General features: G+C 36.8%; 1 protein-coding gene across 1 annotated transcript in view; it reads right to left on the bottom strand.

Moving 5' to 3' along the window:
* The window catches only part of ABCB7 (ATP binding cassette subfamily B member 7), a 135,946-nt gene that overhangs the window by 92,425 nt on the left and 18,785 nt on the right, over window positions 1-24,736 (bottom strand). The window contains exon 2 of the mRNA XM_030847195.3: window positions 267-344. Within this exon, the coding sequence (XP_030703055.1) occupies window positions 267-344 (78 nt within the window). The remainder of the gene's footprint in view (window positions 1-266; window positions 345-24,736) is intronic.

Raw genomic sequence — 24,736 nt, 5'->3', positions numbered from 1 at the left:
ATAAAAGCTTTCTAAAAACATTACTCTAGTTGGCATTGATCTCAAGAGATTCAGACAGATTTCTTCAGGAGTAGAAAAATATCAAGATTTCTTTCTCCATTTCCAGTAGCAAAAACATATCTTCTTATTCATCTTGCCAGTACTTAGAAAAAAAACAAAAAGGGAAATTATTTGGAAAATATAAAATATGTAGTATAAACTGGAAAATGCTCCAAGGGCTTACACCTTTCTCCTAGTTATATGTAGAAGTGTCTGCTTCATCTTACCCTTGTAGCGTCTAATAACTGTCTTGAATTGCCTTTTCCTAGTCTCTGCCATGTAGTATGTCTTAATGACTCTGAGATCTGCAGAAGAGAAGAAAAAAGAGGGAAGAAGTTTCAGAGTGGACAGTTAATGTTCATAGATTTATTGTCCATAAACATACATAAAAGTAAAACCATAGCCAATATTAGAAAGATGGTTATGTTTCTAATACATACCTAAAAAGGTAAAAATTAAATGTGTGGTCCAGATATAAAGTAAATTATATTACCCATTAAAAGTGTCAAATTGTACTTTCTTTCTGCCCTCTTTCTCTCTAGGTTTCTCTTTGTTTCTGAAGGCCTCCTATGAAGTTTTTAACCCCACTGCTTTCTTAAATGGCTTCTATGCTCTTTTCAAACACTCCTCTCTTTACTGTATTTTATTATGTTCTACCTTGTGTGTGCTCCCTCTTTAGTCTTAATGTGAATGCTAAATTTAGACACTGGTCACAAGATCACTTTTGCCAAGGTTTGTAACCAGGTGATGGATTCTTGGGCGAATTTTTTGTCTTGATAATATTCCAGAAGTGGAGTTGAAAGAAAGCAGAATAAAAAATAGACATCTGTAGAATGGACACGCATCCTTCTAAAATGCACCATCAATTTAGTGAAGAAAAATTTGCTTCTTAGGTCAAGAATCTCTCAAAAGGCAGGTAGTACTTAGGTTTTTGCTAAGCTATACATGAGTTGTACAAATGGATTAATGTCATTATATAAAAGTCAATGTTGTATACTGCAAAAGAGCAAAAATTAAATCAACCAAAAAACAACCTGCATACACACAAAAAAGCTAACCAAATTACTGAGAAAATTAACTCAGTTGTTTTCTAGAATGTAATGAATGGTAGCGGTTTCTGTTTACGTATACTTGTAAATACATAAGGCATTCCCTCAATTATAAAAATTTCAAAAATACTAATAGCTATTTGCACACTGTCTTGCCAAATCCAACCTCCTACAACATGCCATGTACCCTCAAACCTCTATAAGCCTTCTACTGTCAATGATACCTTTCTGGTGCTTAACTCAATTGTTTCCCTCACTGCCTTTCACCCTACTCAGACCTCATACAAGCTTTACTCCCTCATTTTCCTATTTTTCATAAGCCCCCAGTTCAAGTAACTATATTTCAAGCAAGATCTCGCATATGTCTGCACATGCATATGCAATTTAATCTTCTTTGCCTTTCAAAATTTACCCAGTTATCTCACAATGACTATCCACCTGCTTTATTCTCTCTCGAAACGTTGCCTATATATGGCCAATAGGTAAAAGATAAATGTTGGTGACACACTTAACAGCAAAAACATACTTTCTAAAATGACATTGGTCAAAAAAAGGTAATTTATCAAAAAATCTAAGCCCTTGAAAGTACCCATAAAACCCCTTCAAAATTTCTAGCTATCTCTTTATCCTTCTCTAATCAAACCATGTTTCCCTTATGCATCAGGATTCAAGGTAAATAATTTTTAAATGTTCACATTCAAACTGAACTTCTATTACTAAGATAGCATTGTAAAATTATGAACTATATCAAGCATATAAAAAGTTCAGGAAACAATATAATGAACACAATATGTATTTGCTACCCCACCTAAGAAATAACAGATAAAAAGAAAGCCCCTGACATGCTCCTCTACAATGCCATCTCCTTCCTGTTCCCCAGAGAAAATCAGCATTGATTATTTAAAACATCTTTCATTGCAAAAGCAAAAACAAAAACAACAGGCACATAATGTGTTAATTCCTTTTGCGGGCTAGTCCCACCACTAATTAAATATTGTTTCTATGGAAAAAAATGTTCTGACTTCTAAACAACAGACTTACAAACACTTCTGAAACACAATATATTTGTAAGTTAGCGATTAACTCTACTTTTTAAAACTCTGAAGGGGTTTATAGCAAAAACAACAACAACAAAAACTTAAATGGAGGAGGGCAACAATGGAAAACAAGATGATTAATTCTTTGAAACTTGATTTGAAAATTAGAGGGCTGGCCTAGATGCTCTCTAAGGTCCCTTTCAACTCTAAAATTCTGTGATTTTTATGGAATGAAATGAAAATGCTGCAGTTATTAATTGGATTTTAAAAATCTTAATTGAGAAGCTTGTGTTTATTTCTTCAATAAATCTAGCCACTGAATTTATTTATAACACCATCCCTCCAAAGACACACACAGAAATAAAACATATATTACTGAAAATAACAGACATGACTACTGTTCAGATACCATACAAATGCAGTATTCTGAAAATGACAATCTGCCAGTCCATTTGAAAAGGCATGTAAGTTAAAACACTGGAGAGTCATTTTATTTATTTTTTTATTTTATTTTATTTTATTTTATTTTATTTTATTTTTTAACATCTTTATTGGGGTATAATTGCTTTACAATGGTGTGTTTATTTCTGCTTTATAACAAAGTGAATCAGTTATACATATACATATGTTCCCATATCTCTTCCCTCTTGCGTCTCCCTCCCTCCCACCCTCCCTATCCCACCCCTCCAGGCGGTCACAGAACACCGAGCCGATATCCCTGTGCCATGCGGCTGTTTCCCACTAGCTATCTACCTTACACTAACAAACGTAAGAGAGTCATTTTATTTTACCTAAAAAAAGAAGAAATTCTGGAAGAACCTAAAAGTCATCTGTGGCATCCAAGCATAATAATGTATGCTCTTATCTAGAACAGAACTATCTGTCCACTAATTAATAAAAATATTAATCCTCGATAGACAATTGCATAGGCACAATATCTTGCTCTGTGTAAACATTCAGTTATTATTTACAAAAATTTTATCAGCACTAAAACCATCAATCTAGCAGACAGAACTACCTCCATGTAAATGAGACTAAGATTCAAGCATCGAAGGCTAATAAAATCAAAACCTATTCCATTACAATTGCATTTTTCCTTTAAGGTAAAAATTCAATTTTACTAAAAATAATCCTATTAAATAACTCTTTAGTGGTTATTAAATATGATTGCATCCTTTTTTAGAATAGTTAGCTTTCATAATACAAGTTATGTTCAGTGTTTATAACACTTGAAGAATTACCTAATAATAAACAGAGATTAAAGAGCAATTTATAAATTGTCAACCCATCAGGGATTTTGGAGTCAATTATATATTCTGCATTCCTGAGGCTTTGGAAACAGAACTAAGTTTACAATTATCCATCCATGTTGCATGTAATGCTTAACAGTATCAAACAGTCATGCATGAATATTGTTATCATCTGATCATTATAAACCTAAAACATTTAAAATTAAGCTCTTGATACATTTTTAAAGAGAAACTTATAATTTAAAATTACATTTAACTTACTTTAAAAGTTTAAAAGTCTGAAATAAATGTTATTTAAACTTGGTTTTCTTCCCAACTTCTTATAAACTAGCTGTAGGGGGAGGGGTATGGAGAAAAGAAGAGGAAGTAATGGGCGAGGTGTGTGGGGGACCTCAGGGGTAAGAGGGGGAGAGGGAGAGGAGAGAAAATGTTAGACTGACTTCTTAGATTTTGTAATTATATTTCTCAACTGTAAGTTGAAGGATAAAAGGATTTCCTTCATTGTGTTAGATATTCAATAAATGTGTGTTGAATGAATGAATAAATGAACAAATAGCTTAAGGATCTTGGGCAGCTCGCATCACCTAAGTATTCATTCATTAAACCACAAAACCATCAGGTTGAACTATATTGCTAAAAAATTTGATGCCTCCAGAACAGGGATTGGCTATTTTTTTTCTCTAAAGGGCCAGAAAGCAAATATTTTAGAGTTTGCAGGCATATAATCTGTGTCACAACTACTCAACTCTGTCACTGTGGCACAAAAACAGCCACAGCTGTTTTTGTGCCACACAAATGAATGAGTGTGGCTGTGCTTAAATAAAACTTTATTTACAGAGCTTCCCTGGTGGCACAGTGGTTGAGAGTCCGCCTGCCGATGCAGGGGACACGGGTTCGTGCTCCGGTCTGGGAAGATCCCACATGCCCTGGAGTGGCTAGGCCTGTGAGCCATGGCCGCTGAGCCTGCGCATCTGGAGCCTGTGCTCCGCAACGGGAGAGGCCACAACAGTGAGAGGTCCACGTACCGCAGAACAAAACAAAACAAAACAAAAACAAAAACAAAAAACTTATTTTACAGACACCGAAATTTGAATTTCATATTGTCATCTGTCACAAAAAAATTATTCTTCTTTTGATTGTTTTCCCAACCATTAACAAATGTAAAAAAAATTCTTAGCACAGAGGCCTTGCAAACATAGGTGGCATACTGAATTTGGCTCAATGGCCATAGACTGCTGATTCCTGCTCTAGATGATTTCTAAAATTCCCTACAGCCACCTCCTGCTCTGGATGATTTCTAAAATCCCTGCAGCCTCTAAGGATTCTGAGAACGCCATAGCAAAACAAAAGAAAACACCTCCACAAAAAAATCACCACCACCACTATCACAGAAAATCAACTCATGAACAAAAATTATCCACAGAAGCCCCCTCCTCCTAAACCAGTTTTCCTTTTATCTACCAAATTTTTACATCTCTGAGGGCATAACACCAGCAGCAAGGCCTATTTAGCAGTTTGCGCAAAAACTCTTCATAGTTTTTGTTTGTTTAGGCAACTTCTGTGAAGAAAGTTTAGACCTTGTTCCCCATTCATACAAGAAACTCATTTATCATCACATTTTTGTCATCATGAAACCTGTGCTCTGCTTCATATGTTTCATCTAAGCAGTGTGAAATTCCATGCTGTTTACTAATAAAGTAACAAAGAGTTACAAGGCATTTGCCAAATTCAGGGCAATAAAAACTAATGACAATGTTAAAAAGTATTAAAAAAGAAAGGAGGTGGGTGGACCTAGAGTCTGTCATACAGAGTGAAGTAAGTCAGAAAGAGAAAGACAAATACCGTATGCTAACACTATATATGGAATTTAAGAAAAAAATGTCATGAAGAACCTAGGGGTGGGACAGGAATAAAGACACAGACCTACTGGAGAGTGGACTTGGGGATATGGGGAGGGGGAGGGGTAGGCTGTGACAGAGTGAGAGAGTGGCATGGACATATGTACACTACCAAACGTAAAATAGATAGCTAGTGGGAAGCAGCCGCATAGCACAGGGAGATCAGCTCGGTGCTTTGTGACTACCTAGAGGGGTGGGATAGGGAGGATGGGAGGGAGGGAGACGCAAGAGGGAAGAGATATGGGAACATATGTATATGTATAACTGATTCACTGTGTTATAAAGCGGAAACTAACACATCATCGTAAAGCAATTATACTCCAATAAAGACGTAAAAAAAAAAGAAAGAAAAACAACAACAAAAACCTTCAGAGGGTTTTCCTGGTGGCGCAGTGGTTGAGAGTCCGCCTGCCAATGCAGGGGACATGGGTTCGTGCCCTGGTCCGGGAAGATCCCACATGCCGCAGAGCGGCTGGGCCCGTGAGCCATGGCCGCTGAGCCTGTGCGTCCGGAGCCTGTGCTCTGCAACGGGAGAGGCCACAACAGTGAGAGGCCCGCATACGGCAAAAAAAAAAAAAAAAAAAAAAAACCTTCGGAACCAATTCATTTTAAATCATGAAATTAGGGGGGGAAACACATAAAGAGAACCTTATCACACTAAGAGTAATTCACCAAGGGCATATTTTAGACATATTTAATAGTGAATTATTTCACTGGGCTCGTTTATTAGAACTTTAGGAAATTGGTATGAATCTCTCAGTGCTTCTAAGATTGCTAGCCCTATTGTGTTTGTGCACAGAATGGAGACATTACCATACATTTCACACTGCAGCTGGAATGCTGAGATAATGCGAAAGAAGTTGAGAAAGTAGAATTGGACCTATTTTTTTTGCTACTTTACAGTTTCAACTTTCAGTCTTTATGTTTACTAATATGGAGGTGGAAGAAAACTCTCAAGCACATTTCTTAACTTTCAGTTCCATAGCTGGACCATTTGAATCAGTAGCAGACCTGCCACTTTGTTTAGTTATACTTTTCTGTAAAAGTTCTCATTTATGTTTGTTGCCTTTTACAGATGTATCAGATTGCCACTGATGACCAAATTACCTGGAAAATTACCCTAAACTCATACAAGATAGGATTTTCATTTACTTGGGTCATTCTGCAAGGCTCACCTATGCAAGTCATATCCAAAATACTTTAGCTTTCTTTATATGCACTCCAAGAAAATCTAATAACAGGCAGTCCTTTGGTAGGAAATATGTGACATAATTTTTGCTTATTAACACAGGTACATACTGAAAGTACTGATATAAACATAAACTGAACTCCAGGGCTTACAAATGATACCTAATGAGTTCCTGCTGAGCACTAGATGGAAAAGGTATTTTGAAGAAGGTACTTGGTTTTGTGCATTTTAAATTCCTTTTGGCTTATCCATAGTCTCTTTCTAGCATGCTAAAAGTTAATTTCTGCTGCAGAGGTAGGTAAATACGCACATTTCAGGCTGATAGCAATGTGCCACTCCCCTCAACATGGGTAACTACTCTTTATCTCTTTGCTACCTTTGCTCTCTTCTTATGTGTTCGTAGATTTCTCTTTCTCTTCTGCCTTTTTTTTTGTTAGTTTAGTACTGCTAATGGCACTCAAACCTGAGAAGGCTGCTAACCTCTACTTCATTATCTCCTCATGGTCTTATTGAACAGAGACAAGATATAGAACACAAATGTGTATTTCTGGTAACACAATTATTGTCCAAAACAATTGACTTAGTTTCTCAAATGAAAACAAAAGGAACCTTTTCAAAAGATATTGCACCCCTTCAAAAATATATACACAAAAATGTCTTAATTTTGCTGCCTCTCATTTATCTATATGAGCCCTGAAAACCTGTCAAGAGTTTTTTCTAAAAATATCCATTCTTCTTTTCAATTGCACTTTGAAATTCATAAGGTGACCATAATTCATACAATGACTAGAACAGTTGTTTTCAAATAAAGCTGGGAAGAAACTTGACAGCTCTCTTAGAAGCACTTTATGAGCAGTATATTTTTCTAAATGCCTTCAAGAGAAGCACCTAGAGGCTTAAAGTCACTCTAAGAATGTTCCAAGAGTAAACAAACCTTGCTCTAAACTGCCATATCAACCTTCCTAAATTGGATACACTGTTGCAATATAAAAAGGTTTTTAACTTACATAGTGCACACAATAAAAAATTTAAATGTGTTCCTCAAGTTTTAGGAGTTTATAGTCTAAAGCTAACAGATGCAGGCATAAATATCACAGCAAGGCAAATGCAAAGGTAAGATATATCTTGACGGCCTTCCTACCATCATCCACCCAAAAATACCATTCAATTTTAGCTCATCCCTGGAGATGCTTAGCCCAGAACAGAACAGCTGATTCACTGAAGGCCAGGGTAACTTAGAATCAATATTTTATCCACTTTTCATATTTTAATTTGGATCTTAGTTTGCTAAGGTATTTTTGCATTATGATGCAACATGGATTAGAAGCAGCTATACTATAATCATTTTTAGTAAGAACCACAGCAGTTACCGTTCACTAAGTGATCATTATTTGGCTGGCCTTCTGCCCAACACTACATTATCTTATTTCATTCTCACTACAATCCTACAACATATCTACTGTTATTATTATTCCCATTTTACAAACTAGATACTGAGGCTCAGAGAGGCTGCCTTGCTCAAGTTCATACAGCTAGTAAATAGTGGAATGGAGATGGACATTTCTAACATTATCAATACTAATAATACCCAACAATGTCACTGGACCTAGTGATTTTACTCTTCCTGATTGATAACCTTGAAATGTCTAGGTTAATTTTTCTGTTATTAACAAGGAAGATGTGGTGTTGTTTGGGATTTTTTGGTAAAAGTATCAATGCAATTGTGATGTTAAATACAAAGAGTGACATCACCAAAAGCAGCAGAGTAAAAAAGTGTACCTCCGCTAAAACAATGATTAAGTTGTCAAAAACTGACAAAAACAATTTTTAGAACTCTGGAATCTAATTTAAAAAACCATATAACAACCAGGGAGTATATAAAGAGGAAAGAAATTGCTAAATTTCAGCAGAGAGCATTACGATTTGTGCATACTCACCTCTCATATCCCATTCCCCAGATCAGAGGTAGCTATGGGGATGGATGGTATCTCTCATTCCTGGTATGGCTGGCTGCTACCAGAGGGGTAAATGTAAGCCTTGTTCTCAAAGAATTTTGATTATGTCTTCTGACTGGTCTGGCAGCTTCCTGAACAACTGGCTCAGGGGTTTACCTTGTTTTGCATGTTTCAGAACTCTCTTCAGGCTGGAGCTGTGTTCAGTGTTGTTTGTTGGAAGTATATAAACTACATAAAGTATATAAAGTACATACACTACCTGCACATGCCTGGAGCAACAGCTAATGGGGCAAGCAGGAGACAGAATAAAAGTCTAACAGTATGAAGCTTCCTTAAGAAACTAAAAATAGAACTACCATATGACCCAGCAATCCCACTACTGGGCATATACCCTGAGAAAACCATAATTCAAAAAGAGTCATGTACCACAATGTTCATTGCAGCACTATTTGTAATAGCCAGGATATGGAAGCAACCTAAGTGTCCATTGACTGATAAATGGATAAAGAAGATGTGGCACATATATACAATGGAATATTACTCAGCCATAAGAAGACATGAAATTGAGTTATCAGCAGTGAGGTGGATGGAACTAGAGACTGTCATACAGAGTGAAGCAAGTCAGAAAGAGAAAAACAAATACTGTATGCTAACACACATATATGGAATCCAAAATTAAAAAGGTTCTGAAGAACCTAGGGGCAGGACAGGAATAAAGACGCAGATGTAGAGAATGGACTTGCAGACACAGAGAGGGAGAAGGGTAAGCTGGGACAAAGTGAGACAGTGGCATGGACATATATACACTACCAAATGTAAAACAGATGGCTAGTGGGAAACAGCCGTGTGGCACAGGGAGATCAGCTCAGTGCTTTGTGTCCACCTAGAGGGGTGGGATAGGGAGGGTGGGAGGAAGATGCAAGAGGGAGGAGAAATGGGGTTAAATGTGTATGTATAGCTGATTTACTTTGTTATACAGCAGAAACTAACACACCATTGTAAAGCAATTATACTTCTATAAAGATATTTAAAAAAAGAATAAAAGTCTAGGAAGAAAGAGTCTGGGGCAGGAGGTACATGGTAGAATAAGAATTTTAAAAAGAGTAGCAACATTATATTTTTAAAGTAACAAAAGATAAACACAAAAGTATATTAACATCTATTTAATATAATGCTAAGAAAAAAATAAAATGTTGAGAAAAAAATATTTACAGAAATAAGAGGTTAAATACACCAAGATTAAAGATGAAAGATCTCATATTACAAGAGTACACAGAGTGCCAAAAGGAAAAATAAAAAACTACCATCTAGGCATATTCACTGTCAAACTTAGGAATATCAAACTAAAAGGACATATTCTAAATGAATCCAAAAAAACCCAAATAACATAAAGCAAAAAGAATCAGGGAGGAGCTTCAAGTTGGCGGAAGAGTAAGACACAGAGATCACCTTCCTCCCCACAAATACATCAGAAATACATCTACATGTGGAACAACTGCTACAGAACACCTATTGAATGCTGGCAGAAGACCTCAGACCTCCCAAATGGCAAGAAACACCCCAAGTACCTGGGTAGGGCAAAAGAAAAAAGAAAACACAGAGACAAAAGAATAGGGATGGGATCTGCACCAGTGGGAGGGAGCTGTGAAGGAGGAAAGGTTTCCACACACTAGGAAGCCCCTTTGTGGGCGGAGACTGCGGGTGGCGGAGGGGGAAGGCTTTGGAGCCACGGAGGAGAGCGGAGCAACAGGGGTACGGAGGGCAAAGCAGAGAGATTCCCGCAGAGGATCAGTGGACCAGCACTCACCAGCCCGAACTGCTTGTCTGCTTACCCACTGGGGCGGTGGGGGCTGGGAGCTGAGGCTCGGGCTTCGGTCGGATCGCAGGGAGAGGACTGGGGTTGGCTGTGTGAACACAGCCTGAAGGAGGCTAGTGCGCCACAGCTAGCCGAGAGGGAGTCCAGGAAAAAATCTGGAGCTGCGTAAGAGACAAGAGACTTTTTCTTGCCTCTTTGTTTCCTGGTGCGTGAGGAGAGGGGATTAAGAGCACTGCTTAAAGGAGCACCAGAGACAGGTGGGAGCCGCGGCTATCAGTGCAGACCCCAGAGACAGGCATGAGACGCTACAGCTGCTGCTGCAGAAACCAACAAGCCTGTGTGCAAGCACAGGTCACTATCCACACCTCCCCTCCTGGGAGCCTGTGCAGCCCGCCACTGCCAGGGTCCTGGGATCCAAAGACAAATTCCCCAGAAGAAGGCATGGCGCGCCTCAGGCTGGTGCAACGCCCTGCCAGCCTCTGCCGCGGCAGGCTCGCCCCGCATCCGTACCCCTCCCTCCCCCTGGCGTGAGGGAGCCAGAGCCCACGAATCACCTGCTCCTTTAACCCCATCCTGTCTGACGGAAGAACAGACGCCCTCAGGCGACCTACACGCAGAGGCGGGTCCAAATCCAAAACTGAACCCCAGGAGCTGTGTGAACATAGAAGACAAAAGGAAATCTCTCCCAGCAGCATCAGGAGCAGCGGATTAAAACTCCACAATCAACTTGCTGTACACTGCAACTGCTGAATACTGGAACAGACAACAAATCATCCCAAATTAAGGAGGTGGACTTTGGGAGCAACGATATATATATATATTTCTCCCTTTTTCTCTTTTTGTGAGTGTGTATGTGTATGCTTCTGTGTGTCATTTTGTCTGTATAGCTTTGCTTTTACCGTTTGTTCTAGGGTTCTGTCTGTCCTTTTTTTTTACCTAAAAAATTTTTTTCTTAATAATTACTTTTTTATTTTAATAACTTTATTTTATTTTAGTTTAGTTTAGTTTATTTCATTTTATTTTCTTCTTTCTTTCTTTTTTTCTTCCCTTTTATTCTGCGTCGTGTGGAGGACCAATTCTTGGTGCTCCAGCCAGGCGTTAGGGCTGTGACTCTGAGGTTGGAGAGCCAACATGAGGACACTGGTCTACAAGTCACCGCCCACCTCCACATAATGTCAAACAGTAAAAATCTCCCAGAGATCTCCATCTCAATGCCAAGACCCAGCTCCACTCAACGACCAGCAAGCTACAATGCTGGACACCCTATGCCAAACAACTAGCAAGACAGGAACACAACACCATCCATTAGCACAGAGGCTGCCTAAAATCATAACAAGGCAACAGAAACCCCAAAACACACCACATGTCGTGGACCTGCCCACCAGAAAGATAAGATCCAGCCTCATCCACCAGAACACAGGCAGTAGACCCCTCCACCAGGAAGCCTACACAACACAGTGAACCAGCCGTAGCTACTGAGGACAGACACCAAAAACAACGGGAACTACAAACCTGCAGCCTGCGAAACGGAGACCCCAGACACAGTAAATTAAGCAAAATGGAAAGACAAAAAAACACAGAGCAGATGATGGAGAAAGGCAAAAACCCACCAGACCTAACAAATGAAGAGGAAATAGGCAGGCTACCTGAAAAACAATTCAGAATAATGATAGGAAATATGATCCAAAATCTTGGAAACAGTATGGAGAAAAAACTAGAAACGTTTAACAAGGACCTAGAAGAACTAAACAGCAAACAAACAATGATGAACAACACAATAAATGAAATTAAAAATTCTCTGGAAGGGATCAATAGCAGAATAACTGAGGCAGAAGAACGGATAAGTGACCTGAAAGAAAAAATAGTGGAAATAACTACTGCAGAGCAGAATAAAGAAAAAAGAATGAAAAGAATTGAGGACAGTCTCAGAGACCTCTGGGACAACATTAAACGCACCAACATTTGAATTACAGGGGTCCCAGGAGAAGAAGAGAAAAAGAAAGGGACTGAGAAAATATTTGAAGAGATTATAGTTGAAACTTCCCTAATATGGGAAAAGAAATTGTTAATCAAATCCAGGAAGCACAAGGAGTCCCATACAGAATAAATCCAAGGAGAAACACACCAAGACACATATTAATCAAATAATCGAAAATTAAATACAAAGAACAAACATTAAAAGCAGCAAGGGAAAAACAACAAATAACACACAAGGGAATCCCCATAAGGTAAACAGTTGATCTTTCAGCAGAAACTCTGCAAGCCAGAAGGGACTGGCAGGACATATTTAAAGTGATGAAGGAGAAAAATCTACAACCAAGATGACTCTACCCAGCAAGGATCTCATTCAGATTTCACAGAGAAATTTAAACCTTTACAGACAAGCAACTGCTAAGAGAATTCAGCACCACCAAACCATCTTTACAACAAATGCTAAAGGAACTTCTCTAAGCAGGAAACACAAGACAAGGAAAAGACCTACAATAAAGAACCCAAAACAATTAAGAAAACGGGAATAGGAACATACATAGTGATAATTATCTCAAATGTAAATGGATTAAATGCTCCAACCAAAACACATACACTGGCTGAATGGATACAAAAACAAGACCCGTATATATGCTATCTACAAGAGACCACTTCAGACCTAGTGACACATACAGACTGCAAGTGAGGGGATGAAAAAAGATATCCCATGCAAATGGAAATCAAAAGAAAGCTGAAGTAGCAATTCTCATATCAGACAAAATAGACTTTAAAACAAAGACTAATACAAGAAACAAAGAAGGACACTATACAATGATCAAGGGATCAATTCAAGAAGAAGATATAACAATTGTAAATATTTAGCACCCAACATAGGAGCGCCTCAATACAAAAGGCAAATACGAACAGCCATAAAAGGGGAAATCAACAGTAACACAATCATAGTATGGGACTTTAATACCCCACTTTCACCAATGGACAGATCATCCAAAATGAAAATCAAAAAGGAAACACAAGCTTTAAATGATACATTAAACAAGATGGACTTAATTGATATTTATAGGACATTCCATCCAAAAACAACAGAACACACTTTCTTCTCAAGTGCTCATGGAACAGTCTACAGTATAGATCATATCCTGGATCACAAATCAAGCCTTGGTAAATTTAAGGAAATTGAAATCGTATCAAGTACCTTTTCCGACCACAACACTAGGAGACTAGATATCAATTACAAGAAAAAATCTGTAAGAAATACAAGCACATGGAGGCTAAACAACACACTACTTAATAACCAAAAGATCACTGAAGAAATCAAAGAGGAAATCAAAAATTACCTAGAAACAAATGACAATGAAACCACGATGACCCAAAACCTATGGGATGCAGCAAAAGCAGTTCTAAGAGGGAAGTTTATAGCAATACAACCCTACCTTACAAAACAAGAAACATCTCAAATAAACAATGTAACTTTACACCAAAAGCAATTAGAGAAAGAAGAACAATAATATCCCAAAGTTAGAAGAAGGAAAGATGTCATAAAGATCAGATCAGAAAGAAACGCCAAAGAAATGAAGGAAACGGTACCAAAGATCAATAAAACTAAAATCTGGTTCTTTGAGAATATAAACAAAATTGATAAACACATCAAGAAAAAAAGGAAGAAGACTCAAACCAATAGAATTAGAAATGTAAAAGGAGAAGTAACAACTGACACTGCACAAACACAAAGGATCATGAGAGATTACTACAAGCAACTATATGTCAATAAATTGGACAACTTGGGAGAAATGGACAAATTCTTAGAAATGCACAACCTTCCGAAACTGAACCAGGAAGAAATAGAAAATATGAATAGACCAATCGCAAGCACTGAAACTGAAACTGTGATTAAAAATCTTCCAACAAACAAAAGCCCAGGACCAGATGGCTTCACAGGCGAATTCTATCAAACATTTAGAGAAGAGCTAACACCTATCCTTCTGTTCCAAATTATAGCAGAGGGAGGATCACTCCCAAACTTATTCCACGAGGCCACCATTACCCTGATATCAAAACCAGACAAAGATGTCACAAAGAAAGAAAACTACAGGCCAATATCATTGATGAACACAGATGCAAATATCCTCAGCGAAATACTAGCAAACAGAATCCAACAGCACATTAAAAGGATCATACACTGTGATCAAGTGGGGTTTATCCCAGGAATGCAAGGATTCTTCAATATACGCAAATCAATCAACGTGATACACCATATTAACAAACTGAAGGAGAAAAACCATATGATCATCTCAATAGATGCAGAGAAAGCTTTCGACAAAAGTCAACACCCATTTATGATAAAACCCTCCAGAAAGTAGGCACAGAGGGAAATTGCCTCAACATATTAAAGGCCATATATGACAAACCCACAGCCAACACTGTCCTCAATGGTGAAAAACAGAAACCATTTCCACTAAGATCAGGAACAAGACAAGGTTGCCCACTGTCACCACTCTTATTCAACATAGTTTTGGAAGTTTTAGCCACAGCAATCAGAGATGAAAAAGAAATAAAAGGAATCCAAATTGGAAAAGAAGTAAATCTGTCACTGTTTGCAGATGACATGATACTATACAAAGAGAATCCTAAAGATGCTACCAGAAAAGTACTAGAGCTAATCAATGAATTTGGTAAAGTAGCAGGATACAAAATTAATGCACAGAAATCTCTTGCATTCCTATACACTATTGATGAAAAATCTGAAAGTGAAATTAAGAAAACACTCCCATTTACCATTCCAACAAAAAGAATAAAATATCTGGGGATAAACCTACCTGAGGAGACAAAAGATCTGTATGCGGAAAATTATAAGACACTGATGAAAGAAATTTAAGATGATACAAATAGATGGAGAGATATACCATACCATGTTCTTGGATTGGAAGAATCAACATTGTGAAAATGACTCTACTACCCAAGGCAATGTACAGATTCAATGCAATCCCTATGAAACTGCCACTGGCATTTTTCACAAAACTAGAGCAAAAAATTTCACAATTTGTATGGAAACACAAAAGATCCCGAATAGCCAAAGCAATCCTGAGAAAGAAAAACGGAGCTAGAGGAATCAGGCTCCGTGACTTCAGACTATACTACAAAGCTACAGTAATCAAGACAGTATGGTACTGGCACAGAGACAGAAATATAGATCAATGAAACAGGATAGAAAGACCAGAGAACTATCATATGATCCAGCAATTCCACTCCTGGGTATTTATCCAAAGAAAACACTACTTAGAAAAGATATTCGTACCCCTATGTTAACTGCAGTATTATTTTCAATAGCCAAGATATGGAAACAACCTAAGTATCCATCAATAGAAGAACGAATAAAGAAAATGTGTTTTATATATATACACAATGGAATATTATTCAGCCACAAAAGAAGAATGAAATCTTGCCATTTGTGACAACATGGATTGGACTTAGACAGAATTATGCTAAGTGAAATAAGTCAGAGATAGACAACTACCATATGATTTCACTTATATGTGAAATCTAAAAAACAAACAAGTGAATGAACAAAATAAAAACATACTCATAGATTCATGAAAACAAACTGGTGTTTGCCAGGGGAAAGTGGGGTTGGGTGGTGGGCAAAATATTTGAACAGGATTATTAAGAGGTATAAACTTCCAGTTATAAAATAAATAAGTTACGGGGATGTAATACACAGCATAGGGAATACAGTCCATGATAGTGTAACAACTGTATGGTGAGCGATAACTAGATTTATCATGGTGACCATTTCAAAATGTATATAAATCAAATCACTATGATGTAGACCTGAAACTAATATAATACTGTATGCCAACTATACTTCAATTTTTTAAAAAAGTGGCGTAATATTGTATGCCAATTATACTTCAATTAAAAAAATACTTCAGCTGGTTTTGAATGTCCTGATGACAGAGAAGCCCAGGAAAAAAGAGAAAATGACAGCTTTATCTATCCCTGTGTTTCTCTCTCTTGATTTTCCTCTCTCAGGAGTCCTTACATCAGAATCCCTGAAAGAGGTGAGCAAGTGTTAAACACATAAGGTGTAGTGAGACAAACATTATTCCAGAAATTAAGAGATTTTGATTTTAAGTCTGATTCATTCATTATCTCTTTATGCTACCAGGCATATGATTCTTCAGTTTCTCATTTGTAAGATTCGCAAAATGGAGAAGATTACCCCTAAAGGCTATTTGAATGCTAACATCCGATGAATCTATGATTCATGTGTAATCACTTCATGTACTTAAAAAAGCAACTGCCTTTGCTGGCAATTAAAACATTAGCTAACAGCCATTTGAAATGTCATCCAAAAGTAAATAAAGTTTACTTAAATGAAATTTGGATAGAATACAATATCTGGCCTTCCCATATGACTATGAGTGAAATCTTTGATTCACAGAAATTTTATAAAGTGAAAAATCTCACACGAAGTTCTTACACAATTTCAAACAGTAATAAATCAAAATTGAAAGTAAACTTATTAAAAGATAACTACAATACATAATAATACATGTTTTTAGACCACGTAATGAAATTAAGTATATTAAGATAGTATGTGCTCTGAATACTCACTTAAAAACCACACCAGCTCTAAAAAAAAATCACTTGCTCTTCAGTTTTTCTATCGTATGTGCCAACTTAAAATATTAAAGTATGAAAGTTAATATGAAGGGATAAATAAACACTGATATGGTGATTGCTCAGATACAGGTGCTCATTAATAGAATTAGTATCCTTATGAAAAAGACCCCAGAGGAATCCCTCAGCCTATCCACCATATAAGGATACAGTGAGAAGACAGCTGTCCATGAATCAGGAAGTGGGTCCTCAACAGACACTGAATTTCCTGGCACCTTGATCTTAGACTTCCCAGCCTTCAGAAGTGTGAAAAATAAGTTTCTGTTGTTTATAAGCCACCAATCTATGGTATTTTATTGGAGCAGCCTGAACTTATACAATCTCAAATACACAACCTTACTTTTCACCTCAAGGGTAGACAAAGAACAAACTAAACCCAAAAATAGCAGAAGGAAAGAAATAATAAAGACTAGAGCAGAAATAAATCAAATAGAGCATATAAAAACAATAGAGGGAATTCCCTGGTGGTCCAGTGGTTAGGACTTGGTGCTCTCACTGCCAGGGACCTGGGTTCAATCCCTGGTTGGGGAACTAAGATACCACAAGCCACACAGTGTGGCCAGATAAATAAATAAAAATAAAAACAATAGGAAAAAAAATCAGCAAACTGAGAAAATACTTGTAAATCATATGTGTGATAAGGATTAATATCCTGAATGAAGAACTCCTACAACTTAGCAACAACAACAAAACCAAACAACTCAATCAAAAACTAAGTAAAAGATTTCAACAGACATTTCTTCAAAGAAGATATATAATGGGCAATAAGCATATGAATAGATACTCAACATCATGAAATATGAGAGGAATGTAAATGAAAATCAAAATGAGATAACACCTCACACCTCTTAGGGTGGCTATCATCAAAAAACAAACAAAACAGAAAATAACCAGAGTTGGAAGGATAATGAGAAATTGGAATTCTTGTGCATTGTTGGTGAGAGTGTCAAATGGTGCAGTCACTGTAGAAAATGCTATGGCAGTTCCTCAAAAAACTAAGAACAGGGTTACTATGTAACCCAGCTGTTCCACTTTTGGGTGTATAACTAAAACAATTCAAAGCAGGGACTCAGGCATTTGCACATCCATGTTTACAGCAGCATTATTCACAAAAGCCAAATGGTGGAAGCAACCCAAGTGTCCACTAACAGATGAATGGTTAAACAAAATGTAGTATATGCATAAAATGGAGTGTTATTCAGCCTTAAAAAGGAAGGAAATTCTGACACATGCTACAACATGGATAAACCATAAAGACATTATACTAAGTGAAAAATACCAGTCACGAGAAGACAATATAAATATTGTATGATTCTACTTATATGAGGTACCTAGAGTAGTCAAATTCAGAGACAGAAAGCACAGACACGCCATTTTATTGAGCTTCACAGAAGAGTTTTTGTTTTGCTTTGTTTTTTAACAAACTGAAGGTTTGTGGCAATCCTGCATTGAGCAACTCTATCAGCACCGTTTTTCCAACAGCATTTGCTCACTTCGTTTCTCTGTGTCACATTTTGGTAATTCTCACAATATTTCAAACTCTCCACCAGCAAAAAGATTATGACTCACTGAAGGCTCAGATGATGGTTAGGATTTTTGAGCCATAAAGTATTTTTTAAATTAAGGCATATACGTTTTTTACACATAATGCTACTGCACACTTAACAGACTACTGTATAGTGTAAATATAACTTTTATATGCACTGAGAAGCCAAAACATTCATGTGACTAGCTTTGTGATACTTGCTTTATTGTGGTGGTCTGGAACCAAACCTGCAATATCTTCAAGGTATGCCTGTAGAATGGTAGTTGCCAGAGGTAGGAAAAGCGGGGGAATAGGGATATTCCCTATTCTACAAACTACAAACTAATAGGGAAATTAGTTTGTAGTTAGTGGGTACAGAGTATCAGTTGGGGAAGATGAAAAAGTTCTGGAGATGGCTGGTGGTAATCACTGCACGACAATGTGAATATACTTAATGCAACAGAACTGTACACTTCAATATGGTCACAGTGGTAAATTTTACGTTACATATGTTTAACTACAATAAAAAGAACCAAATCTAAAAAAACAGAATGTATAGGATGCAGTGAAAACAGTGCTCAGAAAGTTACAGCACTAAATACCCACATTAAAAATGAACAAAGATCTCAAATAAATAACCTAACTTTACATCTTAAGTAACTATAATAAGAACAGTACACTAAACCTAAAGATACCAGAAAGAAGGAAATAATAACAATTCGAGTGGAGATAAATGAAATAGAGAAGAAAAGAACGATAGCGGCAATCAACAAAAGCAAAAGTTGGTTCTTTGAAAACACCAACAAAATTGACAGACTTTTAGTTAGAATGACAAAGAAAGAGAGACACAAATAACTAAAATCAGAAATGAAAGGAGAAATATTGCTACAGGCCTTACAGAAATAACAAGGAAAAACAATTGTATGGAAATAAATTAGATGACCTAGATAACAAGGACAAATTCTTATTATAATAAAAATTACCAAACGTAGGTTATTTCAAGAAGACATAGAAAATCTGAACAGACCCACAACAAATAAAGACATTGAATCAGTAATACAAAACTTCACAACAAAGTCCTAGACCATATGGCTTCACTGGTGATTTCTACCAAGCATTTTGAAAAGAAATAATTTAAATCCTTCTCAAACTCTTCCCCAAAAATTGAAAGGAAAAGAACACTTCCTATCTCATTCTATAAGGCTAGCATTACTCAGATACCAAGGATAAAGACATTAGAAGAAAACTAAATACCAAAATCCCTTATGAACATAGATGTAAATACTCTCGACAAAATACTAGCAAACTGAATCAAGAAGTATGTTAAAAGGATTATATACCATGATCAGGTGGGATTTACCCCAGGAAAGCCACAGCGGTTCAACATAAGAAAATCAATTAATATAATACGCAACAGTAATAGAATAAAGGGGAAAAAAACCCACTTGATCATCTCAACTGATACAGAAAAAGCACTTGACAAACCCAACACCTTTTTGTGATAAAAACCCTCAGAGAACTGGGAATAGAAGGAAACTTCTTCAACATGATAAACCACGTAAAAACCACAGCTAACATAATATTCAGTGGTAAAAAACTGAACGTCTTCCCCTTAAGACATGGACAACAGCTTTTAACTACTGCTAATCAATACTGTACTGGAAGTTCTAAACAGAGCAATTAGGAAAGAAAAAGAAGGTGGTTGGGGAGGAGGGAAGTTAGAGGACACATACTTACTGATTTCAATGTCACCTGCAAAGCTACAACAATTGAAAGTGCAGTACTGACATAAGGACAGACATAGAGACTAGTGGAATAGAATTCATAGTCCAGAAATAAACCCATACAGTGATGGCAACTGATTTTTTTTTTTTTTTTTGTGGTACGCGGGCCTCTCACTGTTGTGGCCTCTCCCGTTGCGGAGCACAGGCTCCGGACGCGCAGGCTCAGCAGACATGGCTCATGGGCCCAGCTGCTCTGCGGCATGTGGGATCTTCCCGGACCGGGGCACGAACCCATGTCCCCTGCATCGGCAGGCGGACTCTCAACCACTGCACCACCAGGGAAGCCCGGCAGCTGATTTTTGACAAGGGTGCCAAGTCCATTCCATGGGGGAAAAAAGTCTCTTCAACAAATGATACAGTAACAACTGGATATCCATATTCAAAAGAATGATCCTGGACCCCTACTTCAAATCATATATAAAAAGAAGAGCTAAAACCATAAAAATCTTAGAAGAAAACAGAGGGAAATCCTCATTACCTCAGATTTGGCAATAGATATACTAGTGGCCAACAAACAAATGAAAAGTTTCTCAATCTCATTAGTCATTAAGGAAAAGCAAATAAAAACCACAGTATGGGACCACTTCACATTCACTAGGATGGCTATATTAAAAATGCCCTCCCCCCAAAAAAAGACCAGAAAATAAGACACGTTAGAAGGGATATGAAGAAACTGGAACCTTCATACACTGCTAGTAGGAATACAAAACACTGCTGTGGAAAACAGTCTTGCACATCCTAAAAAAGTTAAACACAGAATTACCATATGATCCTGTAATTCCACTCCTAGATATATAATCAAAAGAATTGAAAACAGGACCACCTCAATATATAGAGCAAATACTAACAGAACTAAAAGGAGAAATAAAACAGTAATACAACAATAGTTGGGGACTGTAATACCTACTCCTGATAACAGGTAGATCATCCAGACAGAGAATCAATAAGGAAATAGCAGATGTGAACAACACTATAGGCCCAATGGACCTAAAAGACATAAATAGAACACTCCACCTAACAGCAGCAGAACAGACATTCTTCTCAAGTGCACAGAGAACATTTTCTAGGATAGATCATATGTTAGGCCACAAAATTAGTCTTAGCAGATTTAAGAAGACTGAAATCACACCAAGTATCTTCTCACACCACAATGGTATGAAACCAGAAATAATAACAAGAGGACAACTGGAAAATTCACAAATACATGGAAATGAAACAAAATATTCCTGAACAACCAATGGATCAAAAGAAAAAAATTAAAAGGGAAATTAAAAAATACCTTGAGACAAAAGTGAAAACACAACATACTAGAACTTATGGGCTGCAGCAAAAGTAGTTCTAAGAGGGAAGTTTATAGTAATACACATTGAGGAAAAAGAAACACTTGAAATAAACAACCTGACTTTACACCTCAAGGAACTAAAAAAATAAAAACAAAGCCCAAAGTTAGCAGAAGGAAGGAAATAATACAGATTAGAGGAAAAATAGAGAGCAAGAGAACAGGAAAGATTAACAAAACCAAAAGTTGGTTCTTTGAAAAGACAAAACAAAAGTGATAAACCTTTAGCTAGACTAGCCAAGAAAAAGAGAGGCCCCAAATAAATAAAATCAGAAATGAAAGAAGAGACATTACAACTTGTATCAAAGAAATACAAAAGATCATAGGAGACTAACAAATTGGACAACCTAGAATAATGGATAAATTCCTAGAAACATAAGATCTACCAAGACTGATCAGGAAGAAACAAAAATTACACTATGGTGACTATAGATAATAATACTGTATTTTACAGTATTAACTTGAACAACAAGGGTTTGAATTGTTAGGGTCCACTTATATGAGAATTTTTTTCAACAGTAAATACTACAGTACTACACAATCTGCAGTTGGTTGAATCCACAGATGCCAAACTGTGGGTATGGAGGAACTGCCTATAGAGAAGGCCAACTATAAGTTATATGCAGATTTTGAACTGTGCAGAGAGTTGGCACCCCAGCCCCCACATTGTTCAAGGGTCAAGTGTACATTTGAAAGTTGCTTAGAGAGTAATTTTGAAAGTTCTCATCACAAAACACTGTAACTATGTGAGGTGATGGATGTTAACTAATTGTGGTAATCATTTCACAATATACACATATATCAAATAATTATGTTGTACACCTTAAATTAATACGTTATATGTCAATCATATCTCAATAAAACTGGAAAAAAAGAAAAAAAATTGAAAACAGGTACTCAAACAAGTATATTACATGTACGTGCTTGTTTCTAACAGCAAGATTCACAATAGCCAATAGGCAGAAACAACCCAAAGGTCTTCAACAGATGAATGGATTAAATATTGTGGTATATACATGCAAATACAAAGAAATAATATCCAACCATTAAAGGGATGAAGTACTGATATATTCTACAATGTAGATGAACCTCGGAAAGATTATGCTAAGTGAAAGAAGCCAGACACAAAAGGTCACGTGTTGTATGATCCCATTTATATGAAATATCTAGAACAGATAAATCCACAGAGACAGGATGCAAACTGATGGGGGCTGGGGGAAGGTAGGAATGGGGAGAAACTGCTTAACAGATAAGGAGTTTCACTTTGGAGCAATGGAAATGCTTTGGAATGATGGCTGCACTACATTGTGAATATATTAAATGCCAATGAATTGTTGACTTTAAAACTATTATTTTCATATTATACAAATTTCACCTAGTAATTTTTAATAAGTAATCTATTACAGAATTATATCAAGGGCATTTAATCAGAAGTAACAAATGAAAAGTTGGACACACATTTCTGAAAATACAGTTTATCAAATAAAATAATAATCACAATTAAATGGCCTCGCTGGTCTTATGTGAAATTAGCATTCCTAGATGAAAGCTTATTAAATTTTCTTAGCAAAGCCAGTAAATACATTTATTTATGGATACTGGCAATCCCCAGAACTTAGAACTGATTATGTTTTAAAAATGTACAGTCATCTAGCATCTAGATCTTCATGTCTACATATCATTTTCCAATAAAAGGCACAGGGTTCCTTGTAGAAAGGGATGATTTCAAGGCGAGGTCAGGGAAAATATAAGAGGAACCTGGAACACTGTGTGGTGCCAGAAAGAAAGGAAGTACTGAAAAAGGATGGGGGCATGTCCAAAGGACACAAGAGCCAATCTAAAGGAGCTTCCAGTAGCCCAGAGCTAGGACAACTAGAACAAGAAAATAAAAATTGAGAGTATTAGATTATAGTCCATAGAATATAGTTTATTAACATCTATGAGTTCAGCCTGATATAAATAAGTAAGTAAAAATATAAATGAGGGAGAAGGCAACAGCTCTTCTTTACAGAAGTCCCATTAACAAATGCAAAATGAGGGAAACAAAAAAACATATTTAGGCAAACACCACAGTAATAACTGTTGTAGATATGCTAATATTAGCTGGTGAAAGTTTAAGGAGAAATATGATATTTGCATATTCTCAAAGAATCTCCCTCAAGGTGTTTTTTAATTACAAAGGAGAAAATAGTATTTTTCACTGGAGAAACCCAGTAGATACCACCTTAACCATTCAATGGAGATTAACACCACCAGTAATAAGACATATCAACATTATGTACCCCCTGATATGATGCACTGAAAAGGACACAGCTTAATGTTTTACTGCTTAAGACACTGTAATATGGCTTCTACCACCATATCACCACTCTGTTTTTTTATCAGGAATACTAAATGAGCAACTAATTGCTAAATTCAATAACACCTTGCGTATTCATCTTACATACCCTCTCTGTCGCATAATATTATTAACCATTCCTTCCTTTCTAAAACCCTCTCCTCTCTTGGCTTCTAGGATATCTATCTATCCCTATTCCTTGAACCTCTCTGGCCACTACATATTCTCCTTCTTGGACTATTCTTTCATTTAAATTTTGGCAGTCTCAGGAGTGTCTTCCTTAGCCCTCTATTTTTTTCTCATTCTAAATAGTCTCCAGAAGGTATCCATGGTCACTATAAAAAAAATTACTGCCACGATGATTCTCAAACTTTACCTCAAGTCCAGATCTCTTTCTCGAGTACCTTACCCATACATACAACTGTTCATTAGACATTTTCATCATGATGTCTCACAGATAGCTTAAACTCCACATATCCCAAGCTGAACTCACCATTTTCTCCAACTTCTCCAACTCCTCAAATTTGTTCCTCCCCATCTTAGTTAATAGCATCACTATCCACCCAGCTGCCTAAGCCAGACACCCAGGAACTACACTCTTTATTTTTTCTTTACCCTCTATCAAACCACTCAGTAACTCCTATCAACTTTACCTCCTAAATATCTCTATAATCAGTGTCATAGCCTTAGTTGAGATTGTCATCCGTTCTTACCAATATTACCATTAAACTCTCTGATGTTCCATCCAAACTAAATGTCTCCCTACCTCCAATCTTGTCCACTTTCAATCCACCCTCCAAACTACAGCTTTTCCAAAGAACACATGTTATTTAATATCTTCTGCCCTAAAA

This window comes from Globicephala melas, chromosome X (assembly GCF_963455315.2).
Source record: "Globicephala melas chromosome X, mGloMel1.2, whole genome shotgun sequence".
NCBI lineage: Eukaryota > Metazoa > Chordata > Mammalia > Artiodactyla > Delphinidae > Globicephala > Globicephala melas.
The sequence above is the reverse complement of the archived record's forward strand: the minus strand, read 5'-3'. Positions and strand labels throughout refer to the sequence as shown.